Here is a 25,383-nt window from a genome sequence, read left to right on the forward strand (position 1 = left end):
GAGCGACTGCAGAGAATTGATATCGATTTTTTTTATTAATATTGATTCTTGGATGCCATTGTTTCGAAAGAGCATGATTTACAGCTAGTCTTTCAGACGAGAGGACTTCAGTGTGACGCAGCACACCTCCCACACCTCTACATCACACACACACACACACACACACACACACACACACACACACACAGTTTCCCTTCTCTCATCTGCCTCTGAATGTTGTTCCTGAGTACTGAACAGAAATAGACAAAACACAAGTGCATTTATGATCAGTCTTTTGAGAAGAGTGACAGATCGCTACAAATTATAAACATCCGTTTTCCTCCCTGACTAACTTTGGTGCTCTATAAAACAAGATAAAAAAACAATATAACTTAGGTTACTTGAAAATGGTATTTTGTAGCCGTAAAGCTATAGACAGTGCAAATAATAACAAATCCACCGTAAGTAAAACGGTAGATGTCCCTCATAAAAGAGTGATCAACATGAACACAATTCTGGATGGCAATTCAGCCATTCTGAGCATGAGGAGCGAATGTGTTTACGTCCTGAATGAGCACGATCTAGTGGACAGACACGAGAACAACATTTCACATTTAACTGCAAGAGGAGTGTAGCATCATCTCCAGAGAGGGGGAACACAACAGAAGAACCACACACACACCGACCCTTTGAAACACTGAAGTTTGGCCTGAAACACAGAAAAACGGACTGCTTTTATAGTACAGTGGAAACTCAGGAAGTTTTAAATTATTCACAGCACTGGTTTTGCATTTCACATTACTAATGCCTTTACAGTATATGAAGATAGACATTAATCACAATGCAGAAATCTCTATCAACTGAAACTGAAGGACGTTTGTGTGTGTCTTTGTAAGAGACGTTAAAAGGACCGTGTAGCCAAAAATGAAAACCTTGTCATCGTTAATTACTTTTCTGTCGTTCCAAACCTGCGTGATTTTATTTCTTTTCTGGAACACACAGAATCTTCCTGCAAATATCAAAAAGGACAAAAAAAAAAATCACCATAAAAGTAGATTGAAATTCAATTTTAATTTATTATAATTTTTCTTTTCAGTTAAAATTGACAGACAATCTTCCTCGCCTTTAGAAACCCTTAGGAAAATGGCATATTATTGCACCAGGTGTGCTGACAATGTGCCGCTGCTTTTTAAATAAGAGTAGAGAATGGAGAAGCACATCTGAAAGCTGCAGTGGAGGAAGACAGACAATACATGCTGCTCTTTTCTCACATAAAAACATCATATGGCTTCAGAGGACTTGGGCTTTTTTTTGTCCTTTTTAGAGTCTGACAGTTGACAGCATACAGGTTTGGAAAGACGTGAGGGTGAGTAAATGATGAGAGTTTTCATTTTGGGTTAGACTATGCCCTTAACTGGGGGAAATAATCAAGAGAGGCCTCGGCGAAAGCTTCCTGTGAGGATTCTTGCTATCATAGGACAAACTCGAACACACACTATCACGAGAGAAAGAAACGTCTGTCGAGGTTTCAGAGATTCCCTCTCTTTCACACACCCAGAACATAAACAAAAAGCAAATAAGGTTAACAGAGAAATAAAGCTCAACCATCAAACAAATCATTAAACAGCAATCATTTACAAAAAAATAAAAAATAAAATAAAAAAAAATTCCAAGTTATACAGGAAAGGGCAACAACATAATAAAAACCAGAAAAGGTATTGATGGGGACAACTGCATCTGATTGGCTGATTAACTAATGACATCACTACCGCACCCTTGGATTTGAAGTCTAAATCACACTTCAGCTATTTGAGAAAATCAAACTTTATCCCACATGTGAACAAAATATTACTTTTTACTGTTGTAGTGAATTTAATTTATGCTAAAAGTATTAAAAAAAGTATTGATTTTTTTGTTGTTGTGACGGTAATGAGAATGAGGATCTTATTTTGTTGCTTTTATAGTAATGAGAACAATATTTTATTGTCATTATTGTAATGTGAATGCGATTTTATTATCATTACAGTAATGTGATCTTGATTTTTTTGCCATTATGGTAATAAAAAATACTTTATTGCCATTAGTAATGAGAATAGATTGTGATTATGGTAATTTGATATATTGCCATTACGGTAATGAAATTGAGATGTTCGAGGATGAGGATTTTATTATGACGTAATAAAAATTTATTTATTTTTTTTCATTATGGTACTGAGAATGAGATTTTTCCTTATTACGATCATGGAAATTAGATTTTTTTTCATTACAGTAATTGAGAATAAGATTTTTTTTGGTAGTTACGGTAAAGAGAACGCAGTTTTATTGTCATTATGGTAACATGAATTAGATTTTCGTCATTAACGTATAGAGAAAAAAAATAAATGGCAAAACATTGAGAAATAGTATTGATGATATATATATATATATTGATGTTGTGGTGATGGCTGACACAAACATGTTACTGATAAGATTTACCCAAATAAGGTCAAAACTGTTCTCTGTTTTCCCACATCTGTGCTGTACATTAATATATAGTGGCCAAAACAGTGACTTGGTGAAATTCAAGTGCTATCAAACAAAATCATCCGGTCACACGTGCACACACACTTAAATACTTCCTACGATATATAAATAAATAACCAGCTTTCAGTGGACGAGTGAGAACAGGAAGGTTCGCAAAAGGAGATCGAGCAAAATACACATGGAACGGACAGGATGCCCATAGACGTAGTGCTGGACACACTTTGCATGATGGGAAGATTCATGGGAGCACAAGCAAGGTCTAGAAAATAAGCTAGCTGTCCAAGAGACGTCTAGAGTCAGTTAGTGTAATGATGCAGGACGAGGGCAATAACACGATCTGCTGACCCGACAGTAAGGCACAGTGCTCTGCTGCGTCAATCATTCATGCTGCTGAAAGAAAAACTAGATCTCTGATGACAAATAGCCTATATCGCTTTCCCCTTTCTTCTCCTCCACTTCTGTCCTCTTCCTGTCAAGGAGAAAAGATGGTTTTTAGGTCTGGCACTGCTTTGCAGATAGATAGGATGTTCGCTCTTTAGCACCAGAGTGTTACACTACTTGCAAAGTCCACTATAGTGTCCTGTAGAGAGGCAAAACGTCTAGCAAAACGAAGCAAACCCATGAAGCCCAGGCTGCACAATGTCACACCGGGCTGATCGTTAAATCTGCTTCCATGCTAACGCTGCATACTACAGTCTGGAGAGGTCAAACGCACACAGAAGCAGTGCTATCAGGGACGTCTTCAACGCAGCATGTAGATTCATGACTTGTAAATAGAGGAGGAGCTATTCTATAACTTATATACATATATTTGGTGCATGTTACACATTTAAATGAACAGCATTGATCAAGTCTTGGCAGCTGGCAAGCGCACAGCCAGTACTGGGTTTGTATTGCATGTCGATCCACATGGTTTTGGTCAGGACTTGTCCAATCCGTCATAATGAAAGCGTCAGTCCTGAATCTTGTAGCCGGGCGAGCATTGTGCAGCTGAGGCAAAGAGAAAGCTTTACCACTTGACAGCAGTGTGTTTGGTCCTTGTGCCTTTCCTTGCTGTATGTGTTTTATATAACTGTTTGCTAAATTGCTTAATTTTTTTTTGCATTCCTTGCTTTTTTTTGTTTTGAAGACGGCTGGCTGAACGCCACCTCAGTCCCGTCTCGGATGGGAGAATGAATCAATGGGGGCTTGAATGTACGGGCAGAATGGGTCCCTGCGGCCCCTAACTGTGTCTGCTGAGGTAACGAGGGGCGGAGTGATGAGGGGGCGGGGTTTGGGGGCTGCTGAAGGTGGGGTAAAGATGAGGGAACGGGTGGAGGTTGGCAGTAGTCTCATAATTTCAGCTTTCCTGAGACGATGCTGCGATGGAGCTCCACATTCAGCTCCACATACTGTCCCTTAGTGCAGTCCAGGAAGTAGAGTTTGTCAGAGACGACGTTGGGGTCGAATCCCTCCCGTCGCATTTCTGTCTTCTGGAATTTAAAAGTCGCTGAAAGAAAGAAAGAAAAAACACACAAAAGTAAGAAAAACAGCAAACTTACATTTATGCTATGCACTGGTGTCCTGCACATTTTTTGGCTCAGTTATCTGTATTGCAGGGCTCTGAACCAGTTCAACGAATGAAAACAAAAACCGGAAACTAAATCAAATTTTATAGTTCCGAACAGAATCGAAAATTTGAAATGGCCATTAACCGGTTAATAACGTTATTACATTTGGATTCGTGCCGGATGAGAGATGCAGGCATCAGCTTCAGCTTAAATTAATTTGTTTATGGATTGACGTTTTTATAGCCTAAAATTGTTTTGTTTTGAAGAGAAACTAATAACTGTTTTTATAATGTTTGTAAACATATTGCTTTAGACTACAAGCATTTTAGCATTCATTATTTCGGAAAGGGTAGGCTATCCGAACTGTTAAAGCTGCTGCAATGTGAATGTTTCCTGATGATTCTACAGTGGTCAAGTGCTCTCAGTAAATTTTGAAGCTGGCAGGAAAAGAGTTTTACATATTAACATTCTTTGTACTGGTTTCATATTACAGAATTTACATTTAATGGCTTGATCTAGCATAACCCTCTATTTAAAATGCCTTATAAGGCCAAACAAAGGCACTTTCTCGGACCTGTAGCACCGAGGACAAAATAGTGCTGCGTTTCCACCGTTGGCCCAGAAGCTCTGCTGCTCTTCACTAAAACCTGCCCTTTACACGCCTCTCAGGAACAACATCATGCAACCCCATCACTTCACAAACAAAGACAAGCGAAGCGAAATTCTCGAGACGAGACTTATGACAGATAATATACGTTACTAAATTAATACACGATTGTGATGAATAAAAAGCTGACGTCTGAATTTTTCAAGCGGTCTCATTTACCATGTTTACTATGGTAACATTATTGCCTAGTGTTTATAGTCTTTTGCATCGCTTATAAATATTTCTTGTATAGGGTAGGATAGGGCTAATAAAATGCGACGTGAGCCACGACTTTTTTTCACTCTCAAAACGCAATCTTAAACAAGAGTTTTTTTTTTAGTTTTAAACAATGCAGCAAACATTTTTAAATATCTTAAAAATACTTTAATGTTTTTAAAGTGTTCATATATTTTTTATTTTTTTTAGTACCTTACATTTGGCCAAAATCTAGAAATGATGATGCTGTATTGGCTGTGACTAAGTTATTGCGGGTTATTAGATCTCTATTCTTTCCTTTTCTTTTTTGAGTAAGGAAAACGCTGTACTTTATTATTATTATATTATTAGACAAATTATAGGCAAAGAATATTGTTTTAAAAAAATAAAGTTATTATTCGGTATTTCTTCCACTCCAACCAGTTTCGGAACGGTAATAATATCAGAGGAACGCAGAACAGAAATGTTAAAATAACGATTCTGCTCGGCCCTGAACTGCACATATATCAAGTTCAAGGGTCTATATATAAAATGATTCATGATTTTTATAAACTTTAGATTTTGTTAGAGCCTTAGACAACATATCTTCCACAACTGTCAACTTTTGGTTGAATTTAATATCTCAGAGAAAGTGTCTCACATGAATATCTCAAATGAAACTCGCAGGGCTCACATTTATTTAATTTAAACTTCTGAAGTTTAATAACCACATTAGGCCATATCATGAGTCCTTTTAATTTTTTTTTAGATCTCCTAAAATATTTAGAATTTTCTGCTACACTATTTACTATATTTAAGACTTATAACCTTCAATTTAACAAACTGAATTCAAGACATGTTAAAACTTTAAGGGCCTGTTGTAAGCTTCGTTATATTTAGAGGTCTCTTGAAAATGGCTGATAAACAGCTCTTTAAATCCCTTTAAGGGAACAACACTTCAGATATGGCAGCAATGAAACGTTGCACCGTTAAAGGTGAAACTGAATAAATAACTTGATTAAGCCTAGACGAACTCTGGATATGTACATGTTGGGTTTCGTTCTAAAATAGCATGGGACTGTTACTGTCTTACTCGACACTATTTATCAGACGGGGTCACACCTGTTTTGTTCACTTCTGGTAGGAAGCGCAGGAACACGGGCCGGGCGTAGGGTGGCAGGGCCTTCTCCAGGTCCCGGCTAAACTTCACCAGGTCTGTGCTGTGCTCCGGGTCTGCTATAGCTGCCATCCCTGCCTTGCCTTCAGCACCTGAGGAAAAACATCCATATGCATCACTCAAGGTCCTGTAATCGACCTAGAAGCATAGAGAGACACTGAGTGACCATGAATTAAAATAAGCGAACTAAGGAGATCATTGTCTGGCCAGGTCATATGTCACTGGTCCAAGGACAGAGATCTATGGACTACTGCAGACGGGGAGAGACACAGTTCTGTGTTACATTACTGCACTGCTTCTCCTAAATAAAGGGTTTTATTATTATTAAGGGAGTTACATGGAACTGCTTATGCAGTGCAAAAATATGTTGCATTCTCAGCATTGCCACAAGAAGTGCTACAACAGCCATTTGTGCAAAGTCTTCTCTTCTGAAGTTTTCTCTTTTACTTTAGTAAGCAAGTTGGTAAACGTTAAACACTAACTATCACAGTCAGTTACTACTTTACTATAATACAAACACTTAAAATTACATGTTTTTATAATGATAAAGTTATAATACTAACTTTATAATTAAATAATTAAATTGTTCGAAATATAAACATTTTTAATGGTGGCTGCCATAAAAACCTGACTTTTATTCAAACATAAATCTTAAAGAGAACAGTAAAAATGATAAGGAGTCTTTAATATGGTGCATATATTCAGCAGTTTTGTAAATGTGTCGTTACATGACATTGTTTACAAGATGTTATCGTGACGTGAAACACTGATTTGGGTGATTTTGATTAGTCGTACTCTTTCTTTTAACATATCTCCTGATGGTAATTCATGTTTGCTTGTGCTGGAACTGCTATTAAAGCCATGGAGAGGATCAGTTCACATGTGCGTCGTGCTATAGCGATCTGTCACTCCACACTGAACAATGCAAACGTGGTATTTATTGTAATAAACGGCCTATACTGTAATAAAATGGACAGAATTTGAAATCTGAGACTTGTTTCATATCAAAAATAACAAAGCACAAAACTTATTGTGATTTATTGGATGGGAGGCTACAATGTTCCGTTCATTATCTGAACACTAGATAACGCTAGACTAATCTATTCTTGGGATTAAAACGGGTCATGAGCTGAGAAATCAAAAGTCCCTTAATGTTTTGACTTTTAAGGGTTTCTTTTAAGTTTCAGAACTCAAAACATTTTTGTTCGTCAAAAAAAAGCTTATGCTGATGTCAATCTGCCACAGAGACACATAATGTATAATGTAACTTTTGACGCGACATGCTACGATGCTCGCCGTAGCGAATTTCAAAATCTCAAGTAAACCGTTTTCTTGCGTTGTTGGTATCAATTTGCATGTAGACCCTTAAAGCGTGTTGATGGTTATCAGCAAATCATGTTCACACACTAATCTATATGTTACAGACCCACAGCTAAAGATCTGCTGATGAATCCGTTTTGAAGGTGAGAGTATTTTTTGGCCAGCAGTATCAAATGCACAGAGCTATATTCAGCACTCTGCTGCGATTCATTTATAGATCTATTGTAAGCAAAACCGGAGCTAGGCCAAGAGAAGAAGACTTTGTTTGGCTGTGGATTCCCAGAATCCTTCAGGAACTGCAGCAGTCAGCTTCGTTTAAATGAATTACTCTCTTCTCCACACACTGGCTGAGCACTCAATGATTCATGACACTTAAAAACTCAGAACACTTAAAGGAACAAGTTCAACACATGAGACTCTCTTCAGCACAAAACCACTGCTGAGGTTTATGTTCCTTCCACTTGAAAACATAGTCATTGATGAGATTATGGGATGAAATGTGATTGGTGGGAAAACAAATATAGAGACAGACAAAAAGAAAAACAGTAAAGCCGTGTGATTACCTGGCACCTCCACTCCATACACCACCACATCTTTCATGTCCAGCAGGCGGCTCAGCGTTCCCTCCACCTCAGTGGTGGAGACGTTCTCTCCTTTCCAGCGGAACGTGTCTCCTGTGCGGTCTTTGAAGTACATGTAGCCGTACTCGTCCATCTCCAGCACATCTCCTGAGAGAGCAGAAGCCAGCGGCTATTATCCAGCTGGAAGTAAGAGTACGGCTGTGTAGAGCGTTTCAAAATACTATACCTGAGAGATAGGCACTATCTCCCTTTTTGAAGACATCATTGGCAACCTTTTTATTCGTGGCCGACTGATTGACATAACCATCAAATCGTCTGAGAGGGTCATTCTGAATGATTCGGCCAACCAGCTGACCAGGTTCTCCTGAGGAACCAAATAAGAAAGTAGATTTTATAAAGACTTTCACACTTTCTGTAGTGGCTGACAGATCTTTATGTTGACAGTGCCGAGGATGTCAGTGCCTGAATGCATAAGAACAGGAGATCTAATTCTCAATGCTCATTAGTTTACTGTTTTTATTTAACAGTTCGGTTTAATTAATTATATATGTACTGTATAGAAAAACTGCATTATTTAAAACAATGATTCCTAGAAACATAAAAGTTAAATGTACATATATGGAACAGCTGGAGGACCAATTTGCAACTTATTCGGTCAATTGGCAACATGATTGGGTTTAAAAAGAGCCTCTCAGAGTGGCAGTGTCGCTCAGAAGTTAAGATGGGCAAAGGATCACCAATTCCCCCAATGCTGCGGCGAAAAGTAGTGGAGCAATATCAGAAAGGAGCTTCTCAGAGAAGTTATCATCATCTACAGTGCATAATATCATCCAAAGATTCAGAGAATCTGGAACAATCTCTGTGTGTAAGGGTCAAGGCCGGAAAACCATTCTGGATGCCTGTGATCTTCAGGCCCTTAGACGGCACTGCATCACATACAGGAATGCTACTGAAATTTTGGGTGAACACAATCCACCGTGCCATTCGCTGTTGCCAGCTAAAACTCTATTGGTCAAAAATTAAGCGAAATGCATGGTAAACATGGCCTTGTCCCAATTTTTTTGAGATGTGTTGATGCCATGAAATTCAAAATCAACTTATTTTTCCCTAAAAAAAGATACATTAAACTTCCACATCATTGCATTCTGTTTTTATTCACAATTTGTACAGTGTCCCAACTTTTTTGGGATCGGGTTTGTATATATATATTTGGTTTGTGTGTGTGTTATATATGTATATATATTTATGTATATGAATGATATCATATATATTGGCTTTTTATCAGCTTCTCACCTGTCATATTTCTTCAAATGTATTTATATACCGTTTTTCATAATACACATTGTTTCAAAGCAGCTTTACAGAAAATCTTGATGTTAATGTTTATAATATCTTAAGATCTTCATGCCTTATTGTCGCATTTAGCGAATTAGTGCTGAGCTGTATTGCAATTATTCTTTAAGATGATATAAGCAATTAAACAGTTGAGATTTGCTATATATAGTATATATCCCCTTATGTACTGTACTATACAAATATACTGTAAGTATGCAGATTAAGTTGTACATACTGGTATATGAAGAATTGGGGCGATAATATGGTTACAAATCAGATAATTAAGATTAGTATGTATTGCTTTATGTGAGTATATTCTGTGCTTTGCAAGTTAAGTAAGATGTTTTATATATCCAACTTTAATATATCACTTATAATCAGGCAGCTAAGTTTGTTAAAAAAGATGATTGTGTACTGTATGTATCGGGTTAAGGCTGAATAGACAGTAGTTGTGTAATTCATTACTAATTATTAATTTGTCCATTAATTCGAGCCTTTGTACTTATTGAGAGTGGGCGAGTACTGTACCTGGACCACATGGGATACAGACTCCATCCGGTCCTCTGATGAGCTCCATGGTCTCCTCGTCCACTTTGACTAAGCGGATGGGGTAAACATAGGGCAGGATCCGGCTGTTGAATCCACAGGCGCCCGTCTGCAGTCAAAACAACATGTTACAAAATTAAACAAGTCACGGCATTTCAATCAGCACCTTAAATAACACCCATAACCACCTGTGCTTGATTACTGAACATCTTGAAGATGGCCTCATAAAAATATTGGTAATACACAAAGCGCTGCTGCAACTCCTAAAGTATGCATCCTTTACCACCTTCATTATCCACTATTGTAGAGGTTAACAACTGGCTGTTTAGAGACGCTCCATCTAAAGTGTGTTTCGTCGGGGCACACCTTGTTGTCGAAGTTGCCCAGGCTGCAGTTGCACTCGGTGGCGCCGTAGAACTCTGCGATCTGTGGGACGTGGAAGCGGCTGGTGAACTCCTCCCAGATGGACTGACGCAGGCCGTTACCCAGGGCCATGCGGACCTTGTGTTGGCGCTCCGTGTCCCTCTTCGGCTGATTCAGCAGATAGCGGCAGATCTCGCCAATGTACTGCACGATCTGAGAGATAAAACCAAAAAATGACTTTTCTAAGAAGCTCCACTTCTATGGAAAACAGTAATACAATGTAATATTATAAACAAATCACACAACTTCAACAGTAAAGCTGGAAGTATTGATATATTTAATGAATGTACAATACATTAAATATGATTTTGTTCGCAAAACTTCCATGATCTTAATGCTATGCTCTGTTTAGTCATTTGGGACCTTGTCAGTAGGTGGGTTTCCTGTCAACAGCTTGTGTTATGACTCGTGTGGGGCAGGAAGAAATCCACAGAAAGGGGCAAAGTCACGTAGTCAGTGACAGAGAGATTATTAACAGCTGTCTGTGTGGTTATTAATACATCGGTCAGGACAGGCAAACGCTTGTTTCATTCATCAACCTCAAATGTGGCTTATCATCTGAAACATGTAGGCCTGAGTACTAGCTTCATTACATGACCGCTCGCTGTTAACCTAGAAAAGACTAACCCTAAACTCATGAGGATGAGCAAAACTCAGTAACAGGGAGAGATCTATTGATTTCTGGGAATCAGTTCTTTTGAACTGTCTGATTCAAATCATTGATTCAATTATTTGCATCCACACTAAACTGCCTCAATGCTGTTTACTAATACATATATATACCTCTTCATAAAGACAAAAAACATTAAAAGAGTGTATACAAAACTGTATTAACATATTAATTATACACATTATTGTTTAAAAGTTTCAGGTCGATATGATTTAATAAAGGCAGCCTTTATTTGATACAAATTCAGTAAAACCGTAATATTGCAATATGATATTAAATTGTAATTTTTTAAAACTTCATATTTTGGGGTAAATTGTGATGCATAATGTCAAGATTCTTTGATGAATAGAAACTCCAAAACACCAGCATCTTTTGTAACATTATAAATGACTTTACTGTCACTTATGACCAATTTAATGTGACCTTTTTCAATAAAACTGTTAATTTCTTCAAAAATAAAAGCAGTATATTCACCCAGCACCAACTATCAAACTATATAGGCAAAACTAAATCTTGTATATTCCTAAATGAAATGCAATCCATCACTCACTGTGCAGTCGTATTTGATGCAGTCATCCCAGAACTTGGAAGCGCTGAACTTCTTCCTGATCACCACAGTCATTCCATGGAGCAGACACTGTCCGACTCCCACGATGTTACCTGCCAGAGAAAACAACTCTGACCTTAGCCAGCTTAAACCGTAAAATATCAAACTAAGCAATTGGACACAAGTCATAGGACCTTGTGTAGACACCCATCAAAACAAACCACACAACTGTCACACAGGAAGTAGCCTAAACCAAACTCTGTGACAGGAAATGCACATATGAAGAAGGTGTAGAGCAGCCTGTGTTCAGTGATGTACCTGCTGAGTGGTAAAGTGGTAAACAGTCATAAAGCACATCCTCAGACTTCATTCTGAAACCATAGTACACCAAGGCAGCCATGCGGTAATACCTGAGGGAGGAACGCAGGAAAGACTGGGTGAAAACCAGGAGCTCGATTCACTGAGAGAGAAAGAAATGAGGGAGAAAGCAGGGAAGGAGCGACTGTGAGAAGTGGAGATGTTAACATTGTCCCACACTTACCGACTGTGTACAACAATAGCAGCTTTTGGCATCCCAGTGGTTCCCGATGTGTAAATGTAAAAAAGGCGATCTAGAAGCAAAGAAGAAGAAAAAAACGATTAAAAATCTAACGGGTAATGGGATTTTTAACATTGTTAAAGTGCCCCTATTATGTTTTTTTTTAAATAACCTTTTTTATGCAGTGTGTAACACAGCACAGTGAATTAAAACATCCTGCAAGGTTTAAATCTGAAAGTGCACCATGTATAAAGGTATTGTCTCTCAAAAGAAAGAGTCGACTCCGAATCCCTGAAACAAGTCGGTTTTAAAACTAATCCTAAGCTGTTTAATGTTGAGGTCAACATGAACAATTAGCATACTGCCCGCACACTTGTTAGTCTTTTTGCGTTGTTGTGAATGAAAATGATAATTAATTATTTGCCACTAGGTGCTGCTTTTGGAGTGTAAAAATATTGTTTTCCCCAGTAACACTGTACACAAAGCAGCTGTGCTCACAAACGCTGCTTTATCAGGCATTACAGGCGAGATGACATGAAAATGAGACCAATCCGAACAATCACTGAAGATTAGCCTCACGCACAGGAAGGGTTTGGAAAAAAATAATTGTTGAGCGAATCGTTTGGGAGGTAAGAATAAATTCATATTATAAGACAATGAAAATGTTTTTTGACCTTGCATACATGCCCACCTGTTGTTGGGGCTCCCAAAACCAAAATATGAACCTTTCATTACCCATAATAGGGACACTTTAAAGGTCTTTTTAAGATAAATTCAGCAACAAAAAAAAAAAAAAAAAAAAAAAGAGTATTATTTTAGTATAACTGAGTAACATTTATAGTTTTTATTAATATAAATTTTTTTTTCACACTTTCTGTTTTTCATTTCAATTTGAATTAAAGATTTAGTAACTTTGTTGTGTTTTGACTTTATTAGTTTTACATTTTTTATTTCAATTTTAGTTTTAGCTACATTAATATATCAAGGTAAAGTAAATGAAAAACAGAATGCCTGGGCATCTAGCTGAAAAGAAAATTAATTTTAATTTTAATTTTATTTAAATTTTATTTTATATCAAGAAACATTTTTTTTTAAATGGTTTAGTTAACTATAATAGCTCTGAAAGGATATATTCAGGATCAGTTTAATGTCAAATGGAAAAATTATTTACAAATATATATATATAATTTCAAGGTGACAGGGTGGCTCTGTCGTGATGAACAGGAGTTCACAGTGATGCATATTTTAACATTGCATCCTTGAATGATTATAATTTGATTATAACTCTGTCTGTGTTTCTTGCCTGTGAAGCTGCAATCTGGTTGTCTGGGCTGGTTTGTAGCGGTGGCCTCCAGCAGCGGCTCGAGATGCTCTGTGCCGTCAGGAACCCGCTTAGGCTCCCATTCTCCAGAGCAGAAGAGCTTCACAGTCTTTCCCATGGAGCTGTGCACCTCACACATCGCTGAGACAGTGAAAGAGCGGGAGAAACAGATGAAGTCACCATCACAGACACACATAATGCAACAAAACGAGAGACTAGAAAACCCCTCATAGGAAGCACAGGACAAACAAACGGCCGGAAATGTGAAATCAATAAGAAACAAAGCTGACTCAACATGGCGTGCTCCATGAGTCAGTTTTCAATTAGTTAAGAGACAACTAGCAAACTCGATTTCATTAGGATTTGACTGTGGTTCATGACCTCTGGTGCGAATCCTCTTTGGTGCAGTGATGTTACTCACAGTGACCTCTGGCCATAATAAATCTGAACTCTGCGCTACTCATTCATTAGTTTCTCTAGAGTACACTCTCTCAATCTTTGTCTAAGTGTCACTTCCTTATTTGCTTTCTGTAGTGTGTCATTGCAACACTTCTGAACTGCTGCCTTAACCGATACTATACTGAGCCAACAAATGTCAATCAAAAAATAAATCCTTGTCTAAAATCTACATGAAATCAAAACTCAGACTATTTACTCTTTTATGACACATTTCTGGAATTATGGTGCAAGATTAATCCGTGCACACACACACACACACACACACACACACACACACACAAACACAAACTTGCATTTGCGGTTTACCGGGACTCTCTGTTGGACACCTTGCAACTACGATGCAAATAAACAATATAACAAATTTAAGAAACAAATTACATTTGTGCATTACTTTTTTAATCTTACATCTAAACAGAAGCCCCTGTGTATTCACATTTTGCCAGCACAGATCAAAATGTCCCTAACAAATAGCAATACAGAATGACATAATGCTACACTGCTACTTTTATTTCAAAAATTTTGAGTTTTTTTTAATAATTTTAGTAAGGATGTAACAATTTACTCAACTCATGATTCGATTCACGATACTGATTTCACGATTTGAAAATGTAACAATTTTTCAAGACAAATTATAAACGAAAAGGTGTCCTTTTATTATTGCTTGGACAAAATGCAGCACAATTTTTTGTGAAATTTGTCAAATAACAAAACTAAATTGAAACTTTAATACAAACCTCAAATCTAATCAAATAAATAAGACAAAAAAGTTTTCATAATCAAAGACTTATAGGCAGCCACTGCATTAGAATCACAATCCGAACGAAGATGCTGAACACATGCAGCATGAGCAGTTTGTAATCTACAAGAGATTGTCATTTGAACTTTTAAATCAAAAACAGAATGCTCTGACTTCAGCTCTGTGAAACTATTCTACATAAAGTCAGCAGAAGCAGTGAATGAGCTGCAGATTCACTCTCTGACAGCAGGTGGCGCTTACAGAACAGCAGATACAGCGTTTCCTTGGTTACCGCTGTAAACAAAGCAGTGCATCGCTTATAAACACTACTTTAATGTAAATTATACAGAGATGAAATGAAATCATCTAAACTTTTATAAAGAGTCAGTTCTCCTCAGAGATACATTCATATAAACTCCCACCCCCAAATTTATCGCGATTTGTTAATCATCTCAAACAATTTGAATCATTACATATTTTTAGCGATTTTCAACCAGTTCACGGTGAATCGTTACATCCATACATTTTAATGAATCGGTTTGTTTGAATGGTTCAAAAAAGGGTCAAATTAATTCCCAGTGCACAGTTACATCTTCATTTTTCAGTAAATGATTTGTGGAATTTTGTTTTTGAGAAATTATTTAAATTTCCCAATAGGCAGTGATGCAGAGTGGCAAAATGCTACTTGAGGTAGCACTAAGAAGTTTGATTAATTTCAGTGAATCAGTTTGCTTGGATGGTAAAAAAAAAAAAGAGTTCAGATTAATTTCCAGTACAGACATTACACACATTCATCTTTCAGAAAATATGTTTTAAAAATAAATTAATTTAAGTAGCGATGTAGACCAATTTTTATTTGTTAGTGAATTTTTTTGTATAGGCAGTTCATGCAATTGCCTGCCACTGACAACGATTGCATTTAAAACATTTAAAGATATATTTTCCCCATACACAGCCTCAGTGTAGTTCGCTAAGTTTTTGTTGGTAGTTTGTGGCATAGATGACTACTTTCTGAATGCAGCTTTGGAAGTGACAGTTTGAACAGTTTCCTCATCACTGATAACTCTCACAGCACTTCTTCTTACCATCAGTCAGCTCACTGCCGAACACCACGGCTTTGGCGTTGGAGATGTTGACACAGTGCACCAGAGCCTCCAGTCTCAGGTTGAAGTTGATGAGAGCTGCCTCCACTCCGATCTTTGCCATGCCCAGCCAGAGCCCCACGTACTGAGAGCGGTTCTCCATGAACAGAGCGATCACGTCGCCCTCCTTGAAGCCCCTCTGGAGCAGAAGGTTAGCCACGCGGTTGGAGTACTCGTCAAGCTCCTTGAAGCTCCATTTTTCACCCGTTCCCTCGAAAATCAGAGCCGTCTTGTCACCGTATTTCTTGACGGACTTGGCAAAGAGTTTGGGAACGGTGTTGCGCTCACGGAGGTGCTTTTTGACATTGAGTTTCACCCTCAGCAACACACTGGCTGCACTGTAAAAGAGCACATTATGAAATGATATTATGACTGATGGGTTATTCTGGGCAAGTTCTTTAAAACACCTCCTTTCAGCTTTGGGTAAACTTCAATTTAAAAGAACTGTTTTCCATTGCAATATATTTTAAAATGTGATTTATTTCTGTGATCTAAGCTGTATTTTCAGCATCATTACTCCAGTCTTCAGTGTCACATGATCCTTCAGAAATTATTTTAATATATACGGATTTGTTGTTATAATGTTGAAACGTTTAACGTTTCTAGCATTTGTAAAGCTGCATTTTTCCATCTCCAAAATATATCTAAATTATGGCCTATGCTCTCAATGTCAAATGCAGAAATGTTAATCCATGCATTTATGACCTCAAGGTTAGACTATTGTAATGCTTTATTGGGCGGTTGTTCTGCACGCTTAGTAAACAAACTACAGCTGCTTTATTTCAAAGTAAGAATTAATTAAACATTATGAATGCATTTTACTGTGATAAAAAAATTATCTATTTAATGTGTTCTTGCAGAATAAAGATATAAAGTTTTTTTAAATCTTACTCGACCAATTAAAAGTTTGGACAAGGACAATGGTTTCCAAAAAAAAAAAAAATATAATAAAAAAAATAAACGGCAAAAAAATCAGAATTTCTTTGTCTAAAAATTTTTTTTACAACTATCTCGTGGCCTCAAGATAGTGAAGTGTCTGACACATGGACCCTTTGTTATTAAACTGGACCCTGTACTGTAGTGCAATGTAATACTTCACATTCTGTGCAATATTCTGTTTTAATATTCAGTGTAATATAGTTTGCTGCAGTTCTACTTCTATTTATTTACTATTACTGTTCATCACAATCAATTAAATTCTGTTAATACATTAACGTAATGCGTGGAGGCTGTATATCCACAGTCCTTTATAATTCTAGGGAACTCCTTTCAAATAAAATTAAGAAATCCAAACTTTTGACCGGTGATGTACTTTCCACTGTTGTGTAGGTTTAATGCGCATGATCATCCGTTTATGGTGGAGATTCTGGCCTCATCAACTTCTTGCTTCAGTAACAAATAACAAATCAGTAAGTGGCAGAAGTAGATAGTGTGGTGCTTGAGCGAACACAAACACTGTCACGTTGCTAAAAGCAGTGACCCCTGACCCAAAAGAGCTCTTACATCCACTAACATCCAGCCTAAAATCCTTCGTCCTTCCCTTACGGAGTAATCAGTGCTGTCGATACGATAAACCCACACCTCCAGGATCTGAAGAGGAACTCAAGTCTGAATTTCACCAAGTGACAAAACTGTGATTTTTAGCAGAGGTTTTGCCTTGTTTGCAATTCAACAGCAAACACAGAAGTTGGGTTTTGAAATGAAGAAGAACGAACTCCCTGAAAGCCTCATGATGATTATCAATCGTGCTTCAGATCATGACTCCATTCACATTTCAAAGTGAAAACCAGCTGAACCCGCCAGGAAACCCATTTCAACCACTTGTTCCCCTTAACAAACACACAGCTCGTAATACAGGAATGTGCGGTTGTGTTTGCTGAGGAACTCCTTTTACAAAGGGAACAGGTTCATGTACTACAAGATCGTTATTCACAAAACCACCTCCTTAGACAGAAATCAGACTGCATTAGAAACGTAAACTGATATTTGCTACTAACACACTACAGCAAAAGATAGAAATAACTGACTTGCAACCATTTTTATGTTGATGAAAATACTAATGGCTAAGAGTTTTGCACAGTACTGTTTAGATTTCATAAAAGCATAAACATGCTAAAAAGGATATTGTAACATCAACTTACTGCAAATCGCGGTATATGGTCTTTGAAAACACATGGAAAGACTTCCATCCTCCAGAACCCAGGAAGATGATCACAATAATTGGCAGGACCTGTAACCAGGGCAGGCCTGTGAACAGCCGGAGAGCGAAGAGAAGAGCCGTGGAGCACGCCAACCGCAACATCCTAACACACAAAACACATCGACATCAATCCTCAATCCTGGGTTACGGAGTTCACTTTTACCTGACCCGTCTGATATACAAAAGACGTCGCTCACTGATAAAAAGTTATTATATAATCACTATAAACCTGATAATTACAAGCGCTGATGTGCAAAACTCTTGAGAGATTCGGAGATTAACACAAGATTAGTCTCTTCATCATATCAAGAGCAGATAGCTGGTGAAGAACACAGATCTTTGACCTTGTGAAAGTATGTTAAAGGTACACCATTATATCATCTGGGAGAAAAAATGGAGTCAGACGCTGCAAGTTAGGTTTGAAAATGTGTTTGTTTGTCAGATTTATTGTTTGCGTTGAAATATGTAGTTTAATGCTGCTGTTATACGGTTATCGTTAGCTATTGTATTCAGATTGAAGGTAACCCTTATTGACAGCTCCGATGCGCACGGTGTAGTATGCAGATGGATACATACCGATGATCAAACTGTGACAGATATGTAAAATGTTAATTATTAAAGTGCTCCTTTAAATTAAAACACACCGAAGCATTTCTAGGCCTGTAAAGAGACCTGTAAAGTAACTAGGGTGGATTGAATGTCAGTGATGCAAGGCAACAGAGCTATTTGATCTGAACAGCTCATCTGAACGCAGTAGAAGCATCACATAGTGCACCTATATAGTGGAGACCGGGGCTAGTTGTCACACAGGAAAGTAGGATAAAACAAAGGTTTTATCACTATAACTACATATAAGATTAAGAATCAGAAGAACAATTGCACAAATGTGGGTTTTTGTACGTTGGTTTCGAACATCTAGTTAAAAATCATTTAATAATTATTTTATTTTCTGCAAACTTTTCCTCAAAAAAACATATATATATATATATATATATATATATATACACATACATCGTGTTGCGAATTTAGATAATATGTAATGATTTAAAGTTTATTGAGTATTTTGATTTATTCAGAATTATACAGTTTGTTAATTTATCCATTTCTGCTTTCTGATAAGTTTGTGATCTTAAATTTTTTTGTTTTGTTTTATGAACTGCTTTTGGTGTTTTATAAGTGCTTCATTGTTCAAATTTAGCTGAAAAGCCATTAAATAAGCTTCCCATTGTCACAGCTTACGCCATATAATAAGAGCAATCAGTATAGCTGCAATCAACACACACGTTTCCGCCGCATCGGGCAAATCCGACAGTGCGCGTGAGTCTATCGTGAGGGATGCTGAGGAGAATCCGTCTGTTCAGTCCTTCAGATAAAACGATAGATGTGCTGTGGGAGCGGACGGATATGAAAGCATTGCAGAATAGCCGCCATCATCATCAAGCGAAGGTTACCGCAGAGCCCTGAATCGTGCATCAACCCGGAAATCTGAGGAGCACATTGGCAGTACAGCACTGTAGTGACTCGTTTCCGCGAATCGGCTCTTTCGAACAGCTCGTTTCAAAGAACCAGTTCAAATAATCAATTCAGCGATTCTTTTATGCCATTATTATGCCACCACGCGGTGTTTAGTTCACAAATCTGCGTCTACAGTAAACCATACCAATGTGTTCATCCCTCAGTTGAAAGTGTTTTAAAAGGTTTATTCTAAAATACTCTGTGTCGAATGTGTGTTGATAGAGCTGTCTTGTAGCTAGGTGGCAAACATATATATATATATATATATAATGATCAGTTGTCTGCTGTTTTAGGCTCACTGTGAGTCAAATATGTCCAAAGGGCGACTGTCAGTTTAGTGAGTCGGTCAGTTATTGAGTCCAGATCCGCTCGATTCGTCAGTCCGATGGATGACTCGGTTCAAATGATCCGATTCAAAAGAACGAGTCGCTCCCGAATCGGACAGCACTGCAGTACACCGAGGTACACTCTACTGTAACAATCACGAGATAATTTATAAGAAATTAACGCAGGCAGGCGGCATATTATATCAAATGTTTACACGACCAATCATAAACATCATATCAGTCGCGTTTACGTTATATCGAAAAGCCCAGTGTGGATATATGGCATTCTATTCCCTTTATACTGATTTTGATCTATTAAATTATTACATATGATACCACATCCATTAGCCAACACGAGCTATACACAGTGTATGGTGATGTTATTGTAAAAATCGGTAAATGCATCTTTAACTGGCAGCTGACAGCTGCGATCAAGAAGATTAATGATAACAGGAGATTCCGGAAATGGAAAGTGGTTAAAATATTGGTAAAATAGGTGTTTATGTTCTGGGAAATACCTCGATTTAGGTCTCCGTGGTCACAATAAGGTGTGTGTTCTGGCAGAAGGGGTTCTGTGGATCCCACCTTGATCGGCTTAAACCTCACCTGCGCTGATGCACGCGCTGAACGACACACGGCCTCAGAGCCGCGGCTTCTCCTCGCAGACTTTGCACCCGTTTATTTCATTTTTTCATTGTTATCTGTTCTCGCTTTCATTGTAACGACGGCTTGTAGCACTGGTAATTCCAGTGACCTTATAATTTTCTTACTTCAGCCCGCCTCCTCTCTATTCGCCGGTGTTGTGTGTGATTGACAGCTCTTTGAACCAATCGGAGCTCTGCTGTTTCGCGCAAGAAAGGCGGGGCTTAAAGTCCTGTTGAGGAAATGTGTCCCAGCCAGCGAATCATCACGGCAGCTTCCGCCCGATAGCAGCTCCGCGGGACCATGAGGCATGATGGAGGAGGGCTAGTGTCAGATATCTGCACATCTGCTGGCCAATTGTAAAGGCGAAAACAGATGTTTGGGAAAATTAAAATGATATAATGTAGATGGCATTTCAAACGTGTTAAGAGGCAGGCTTTTTACTTCAAATTAATGCATTGAAATGACATGGAGACAAGGATTATCTATTTATTTAAAATGAATGAATAGGTCTTCCGGAAACGTTCAGACAATGCTCATCAAAATTGCTTTGGAAAAATGTCCGGATTATTATCTATCTATAGATGCAAAATCAGATTTACCATATTTTCCTTTATTAATGTGTTTTTGTTTTTATTATGCACAGCCAGTACCAATTACTTTACCTTAAAAACCAAACAATCTTTCATCTACATGTAATTACCAGCCCTGACACTCACTGACGTCACAAATGCCTCAAATTACTTTTAAATGAATCTATTCATGCTCTTTTATACTAATCACAATATTTTCTGGTTCATTCATTTCATCTTTCCACTTCACCTTGAATATCATGTTAGATAATATTTTACAACTTACAACATAATTCATGATCATAACTTTCATAAAGTGTATTTAGTTCAACTTTAACATAGTTGGATCAGTTTTTGTAACACAAAACATTTGATCAATCACTCAAAAATTGCATATATATGTTGATTTCATGTGATTACACAATAACACACTGAAATTGGAAATCAACAGGAATACATTGTTCAATTGATTTGCCATAGGTCTTGTCTGAAGGAATCGTTCACCCATAAACAAACACTGTATTACTATATAAACTGTTACAAACTTTAATGACCGGCGTTCTTCAGTGGAACACAAAATTAGATGTTTTGAAGAATGTCCATGCTGCTCTTTGACATACAATGTGTATGGACTGTTAAAGTTTAAATAAGAGTTATGTGGATATTCTTCAAAGTTTCATCTCGGGTTCCAATAAGAAAGTCAATCATACAGATTCTGAAACAACATGAAAGTCAAGTTCAAGTCAGAAATGTCATTTTTGGGTGAACTATTCCTTTAATTCATCAGATTTGGATGGTAGACAGGTTTTTGATACACAATCTCTCACGAACAATAACACCTTGTTTTTGGGACAAACACAATGTGAGGAAAACGGTGTCCATTGCAGGAGCTTAGATAAACTCTGAGGCAAGTCTTCTAAAAATGTTGACAGAAGCCTTTTCATTTCTTTGAAGGTTTATACGTATCATTTATTCAGAGTTAAAGGAATAGTTCAGGCTAAAATGTACTCATCCTCAAGCCATCAAAATGCAGATGAGTCTTCACGAGAACAGATTTGGAGAAATGTAGCATTACATCACTTACTAAAGTGGATCCTCTGCAGTGAATGGGTGCCGTCAGAAGTTAAAAGCTGCATGTTTGTTAGAAACAAATCAATCATTAAGAACTTTAAACTGGCCAAAATATGATTTTTATTATCCATAATAATGCTTCCTCGAGGTAAAAAGTCCATTCTATGTTGGCAAAATCCACTTGAATATTTCTTTTGAACAGTTTTTTGCTTGTAAAAGGTGATCTGTGCATATTTCTCTCCAGACTGATTCAGATGAGACAACTTTTTCACTGGAGAAAGCAATGTTATGGATTAAGGACTGGTATTTTAACCAGAAAACAATGCTTTGAAGTTAAAAACATCTTATTGCATTTTAAACGCAGGTTTTCACACAATGTTAAATGATAGACTGGTGTGTTGTGGATTATTGTGGTGTTTTATCAGCTGTTTGGACTCTCATTCTGACGGCACCCATTCACTGCAGAGGATCCACTGGTGAGTAAGTGATGCAATGCTACATTTCTCCAAATCTGTTCCGATGAAGAAACAACTCATCTACTGCATAGATGTCCTGAGGGTGAGTACATTTTTATGTTAATTGTACCGAAACTTCTAAATTTGTCTCATCTATCACAACAGTATGAAGAAAACAACACTAACTGGCTTATTTGCTGCAAAGACATAAAAGTAATTCAGATTCAGATGCCTTGCAGTTACTCGATCTCTTCTCATGAAGCTCAGTCGTCCAGCTCGAGGCCGAAGTGACTATACAAGTCTCGTGTGGTCACTCCACGCAAGCCAGCTGAGAGAGACACAGAGAGATAGTTGTCTTGTCAGTGATCACATGGGGGAGAATGATGTGGCACAGACCCCCTCTGGCCCTCAATTCACAGTGAGGCCGAAGCATGCAAGAAACTCAGCATGCTGGGAGTCTGAAAGGGTCCATTATATTACAGAACACAGCGATAATACCTGAAGATGTCATTATTATAATTCTGACACTAGAGAGAAATGCCAAGCATATGAACGCTGTAACCCACTTATATGAGATGTGTGTAGGCCACAAGTGTTCATGGAGAGGAGATGAACAGTTAACATGGTATGATATAGGAAATATTTTATATTGAAGTTATCAGACAACATAAATCACGATTGCATTCGCTATTAAACACATGATTGTTCCATCAGGTTTTACCTAATCTGCCCAGCAGAGTTTGTGTGATGTCTTTGATGTCATTGTATTCGTGCAGAAGGTCTATGTGTTGATCCAGCTCTTGTACAACAAATCCTCTGCAAACACAAGAACAGAGAAACACAAGCTCAGTTTGATCTGACAATAAACCACTTTCTTTTTTTTAAGCTGGTATAACAATTTAATTAACTGCAAAGGACCAGATTATTAGTGGACATTGTAGTGGACTGTGTACAAGTTTCTCAGACAAATTTTGATCATGTTAATAACACGGAGTTCTCAAAAATGAGCATTTCCAGTATAATATTGTAGGCTTATAATGGGTTAATAGTGCTGCTTTTGTTATTTTGGAGTTTTACAACCAGTGTTAATTTTCACTGAATGGAAAAAAGTGTCCAGGATATTCTTCATAAAAATAAAAACATCTAATGGAAGCACTTTGACATCTTCCACCTTAAACAGGGAAAATATTTCTGAACCTAATATTTCAGTATGAACATACTACAACATGGTGTATCTCTTTAACCCACATTCACTACTTACTCTTGTTCCAACAAGGCGATCTCTGAATTCAGCCGATCAAGTGTTTTCTTGAGCTCTTTGACCTCTTCCTCAGGGCACACTGGAGATTTCTCCATATTAGGCTTCTGAACCTAGGACAGACCATAGATAACTCACCAAAAATATGCATATCAAGCATCATGCGTGTTCAGTAGTTATCAAATTCCCATGAACAGTGCTTTGTTGAAGGTCAGTGCATCATGAAATATACTACTAACGTTACTCTGGTAAAATCACATATGATTAATACATTATTCCTGTAAACACAGAGAATTAAAACACTTTACGTACTGGAGATTTAAAACCTGAATTGACGCTCCTGGCGTTACATCTGGAATCTGGAGGTCTGTATGGAAGAAACATACCGGTACTTTGCTATTTCATGTTAAAACAGATTTGTATTGAACGTGTGCAGAGTTGCAGTATTTGTTTACCTTCTTCTTAAGGACACGCCCCCTCGTCGTGGCGTGACTTTGACGTGCGGATCGTCAACAACGGATTTAGCGTTCATTTCTAGATCTGCTGTCGCGTTCATTTCTTCACAAAATCACGTTTAGTGTTCAGACTCGGAGATGATACGATTTTAATGAACGGACATCTGATTTACGCGAGCTCTGAACGTTTAATGAGACGCGTGTGAGCCTGAATAAAGTCGCTTTCCGTTTGAGTCTGACGAATAAATTCCCGCCTTGTTGCGTCATCATACGTAATCGCTCTGATTGGTTCGCTCGGGTATGAGCTTTTTGATTGGTCCAATGATGCACTTCTAGTGCACGCCATTAAACACGGTGTTTTATTTTAGTTCCATCACATACAAGTACAATGCAATGCATATAAAAGGCAATGTTGTGTAGTTTAAAGCAACAGAACAACAGACACATCAAATGAACATAAACATGTATATTTATGGGCTTTGAAAGCATAGTAAAATATTATGAGGTTCTAAACTAAGGGCTTTGTTCATGTATTTATTTTTTATTTTTTGCCTATTTTAAAGTCAACCCAAAATGAAATGGAAAAAAGGCAATAGAAAAGTAAATGTTCAATATCTTCAAATTATATGTTACATTTATCACAAACACGATTATATCTGCCAACAGCTGCATTTACAGAATAACATTTGTGGATATTTTTTTTAAGTACTTCTTTTACCTGATTATAAATAATATATTTATATAGTAATATCCAAATGCTATGGCAAGATATACAATTAGGTTTAAGCCATTTTGATTTACACAGAGGATTGGATCCGACATTAGTTTCTTATAAAACTGTGCAAACAGATGTGGTTTCTGAGTTTCTGTAAAGAGGAGTCAGAAACACATTCACACTTATTTTTTTTAATTTTTTATTTTATTTTTTTTTCAGTTGTATTTACGCTAAATAATTTGATTAATCGTTTGAGAATTATTCAAACGAATGACAAGACGACAAAAATTATTTCTGTTTTGGGGAAATGTCAAATACATAAAGTAGCATTAAACTGTGAACGTTAAAGTAAAAAAATAAAAAATAAAAATAATAATTTTTGTTACGTTGCAAATAAAAATAACAGATATGTTAAATGAGTTATGCAGTCATAAGGAAGTTCCATATAAGGTCATTAGATGGCGGCATTTCACAACGAATGAAAAA

The 25,383-nt window shown here is 37.4% G+C and overlaps 2 protein-coding genes across 3 annotated transcripts; both read right to left on the reverse strand.

The window, feature by feature from the left end:
- Positions 1-18: 18 nt before the first annotated feature.
- Positions 19-20,520, reverse strand: LOC113054066 (long-chain fatty acid transport protein 4-like). Of its 2 annotated transcripts, none has more exons than XM_026219362.1 (13): positions 20,248-20,520; positions 17,830-17,991; positions 15,632-16,026; positions 13,334-13,492; positions 12,034-12,103; positions 11,811-11,902; positions 11,496-11,605; positions 10,219-10,428; positions 9,835-9,961; positions 8,198-8,335; positions 7,954-8,118; positions 6,016-6,162; positions 19-3,991 (listed from the first exon to the last, which is right to left on the reverse strand). In XM_026219362.1, exons 2-13 carry the CDS (start codon positions 17,988-17,990, stop codon positions 3,834-3,836), a joined length of 1,932 nt encoding a protein of 643 aa, XP_026075147.1. In that variant the 5' UTR covers position 17,991; positions 20,248-20,520; the 3' UTR covers positions 19-3,833. The 2 variants fall into 2 exon arrangements, with proteins under 2 accessions (XP_026075147.1, XP_026075148.1); XM_026219363.1 differs by lacking the exon at positions 20,248-20,520 and adding an exon at positions 19,172-19,397.
- A 300-nt stretch (positions 20,521-20,820) lies between these two features.
- On the reverse strand, positions 20,821-24,429 carry swi5 (SWI5 homologous recombination repair protein). The gene is made up of 5 exons (XM_026219368.1): positions 24,183-24,429; positions 24,040-24,094; positions 23,731-23,840; positions 23,191-23,285; positions 20,821-22,797 (listed from the first exon to the last, which is right to left on the reverse strand). Exons 1-5 carry the CDS (start codon positions 24,281-24,283, stop codon positions 22,733-22,735), a joined length of 426 nt encoding a protein of 141 aa, XP_026075153.1. The 5' UTR covers positions 24,284-24,429; the 3' UTR covers positions 20,821-22,732.
- Positions 24,430-25,383: the final 954 nt, after the last annotated feature.

The sequence above is a fragment of the Carassius auratus genome, chromosome 35, assembly GCF_003368295.1.
Source record: "Carassius auratus strain Wakin chromosome 35, ASM336829v1, whole genome shotgun sequence".
Lineage (NCBI taxonomy): Eukaryota > Metazoa > Chordata > Actinopteri > Cypriniformes > Cyprinidae > Carassius > Carassius auratus.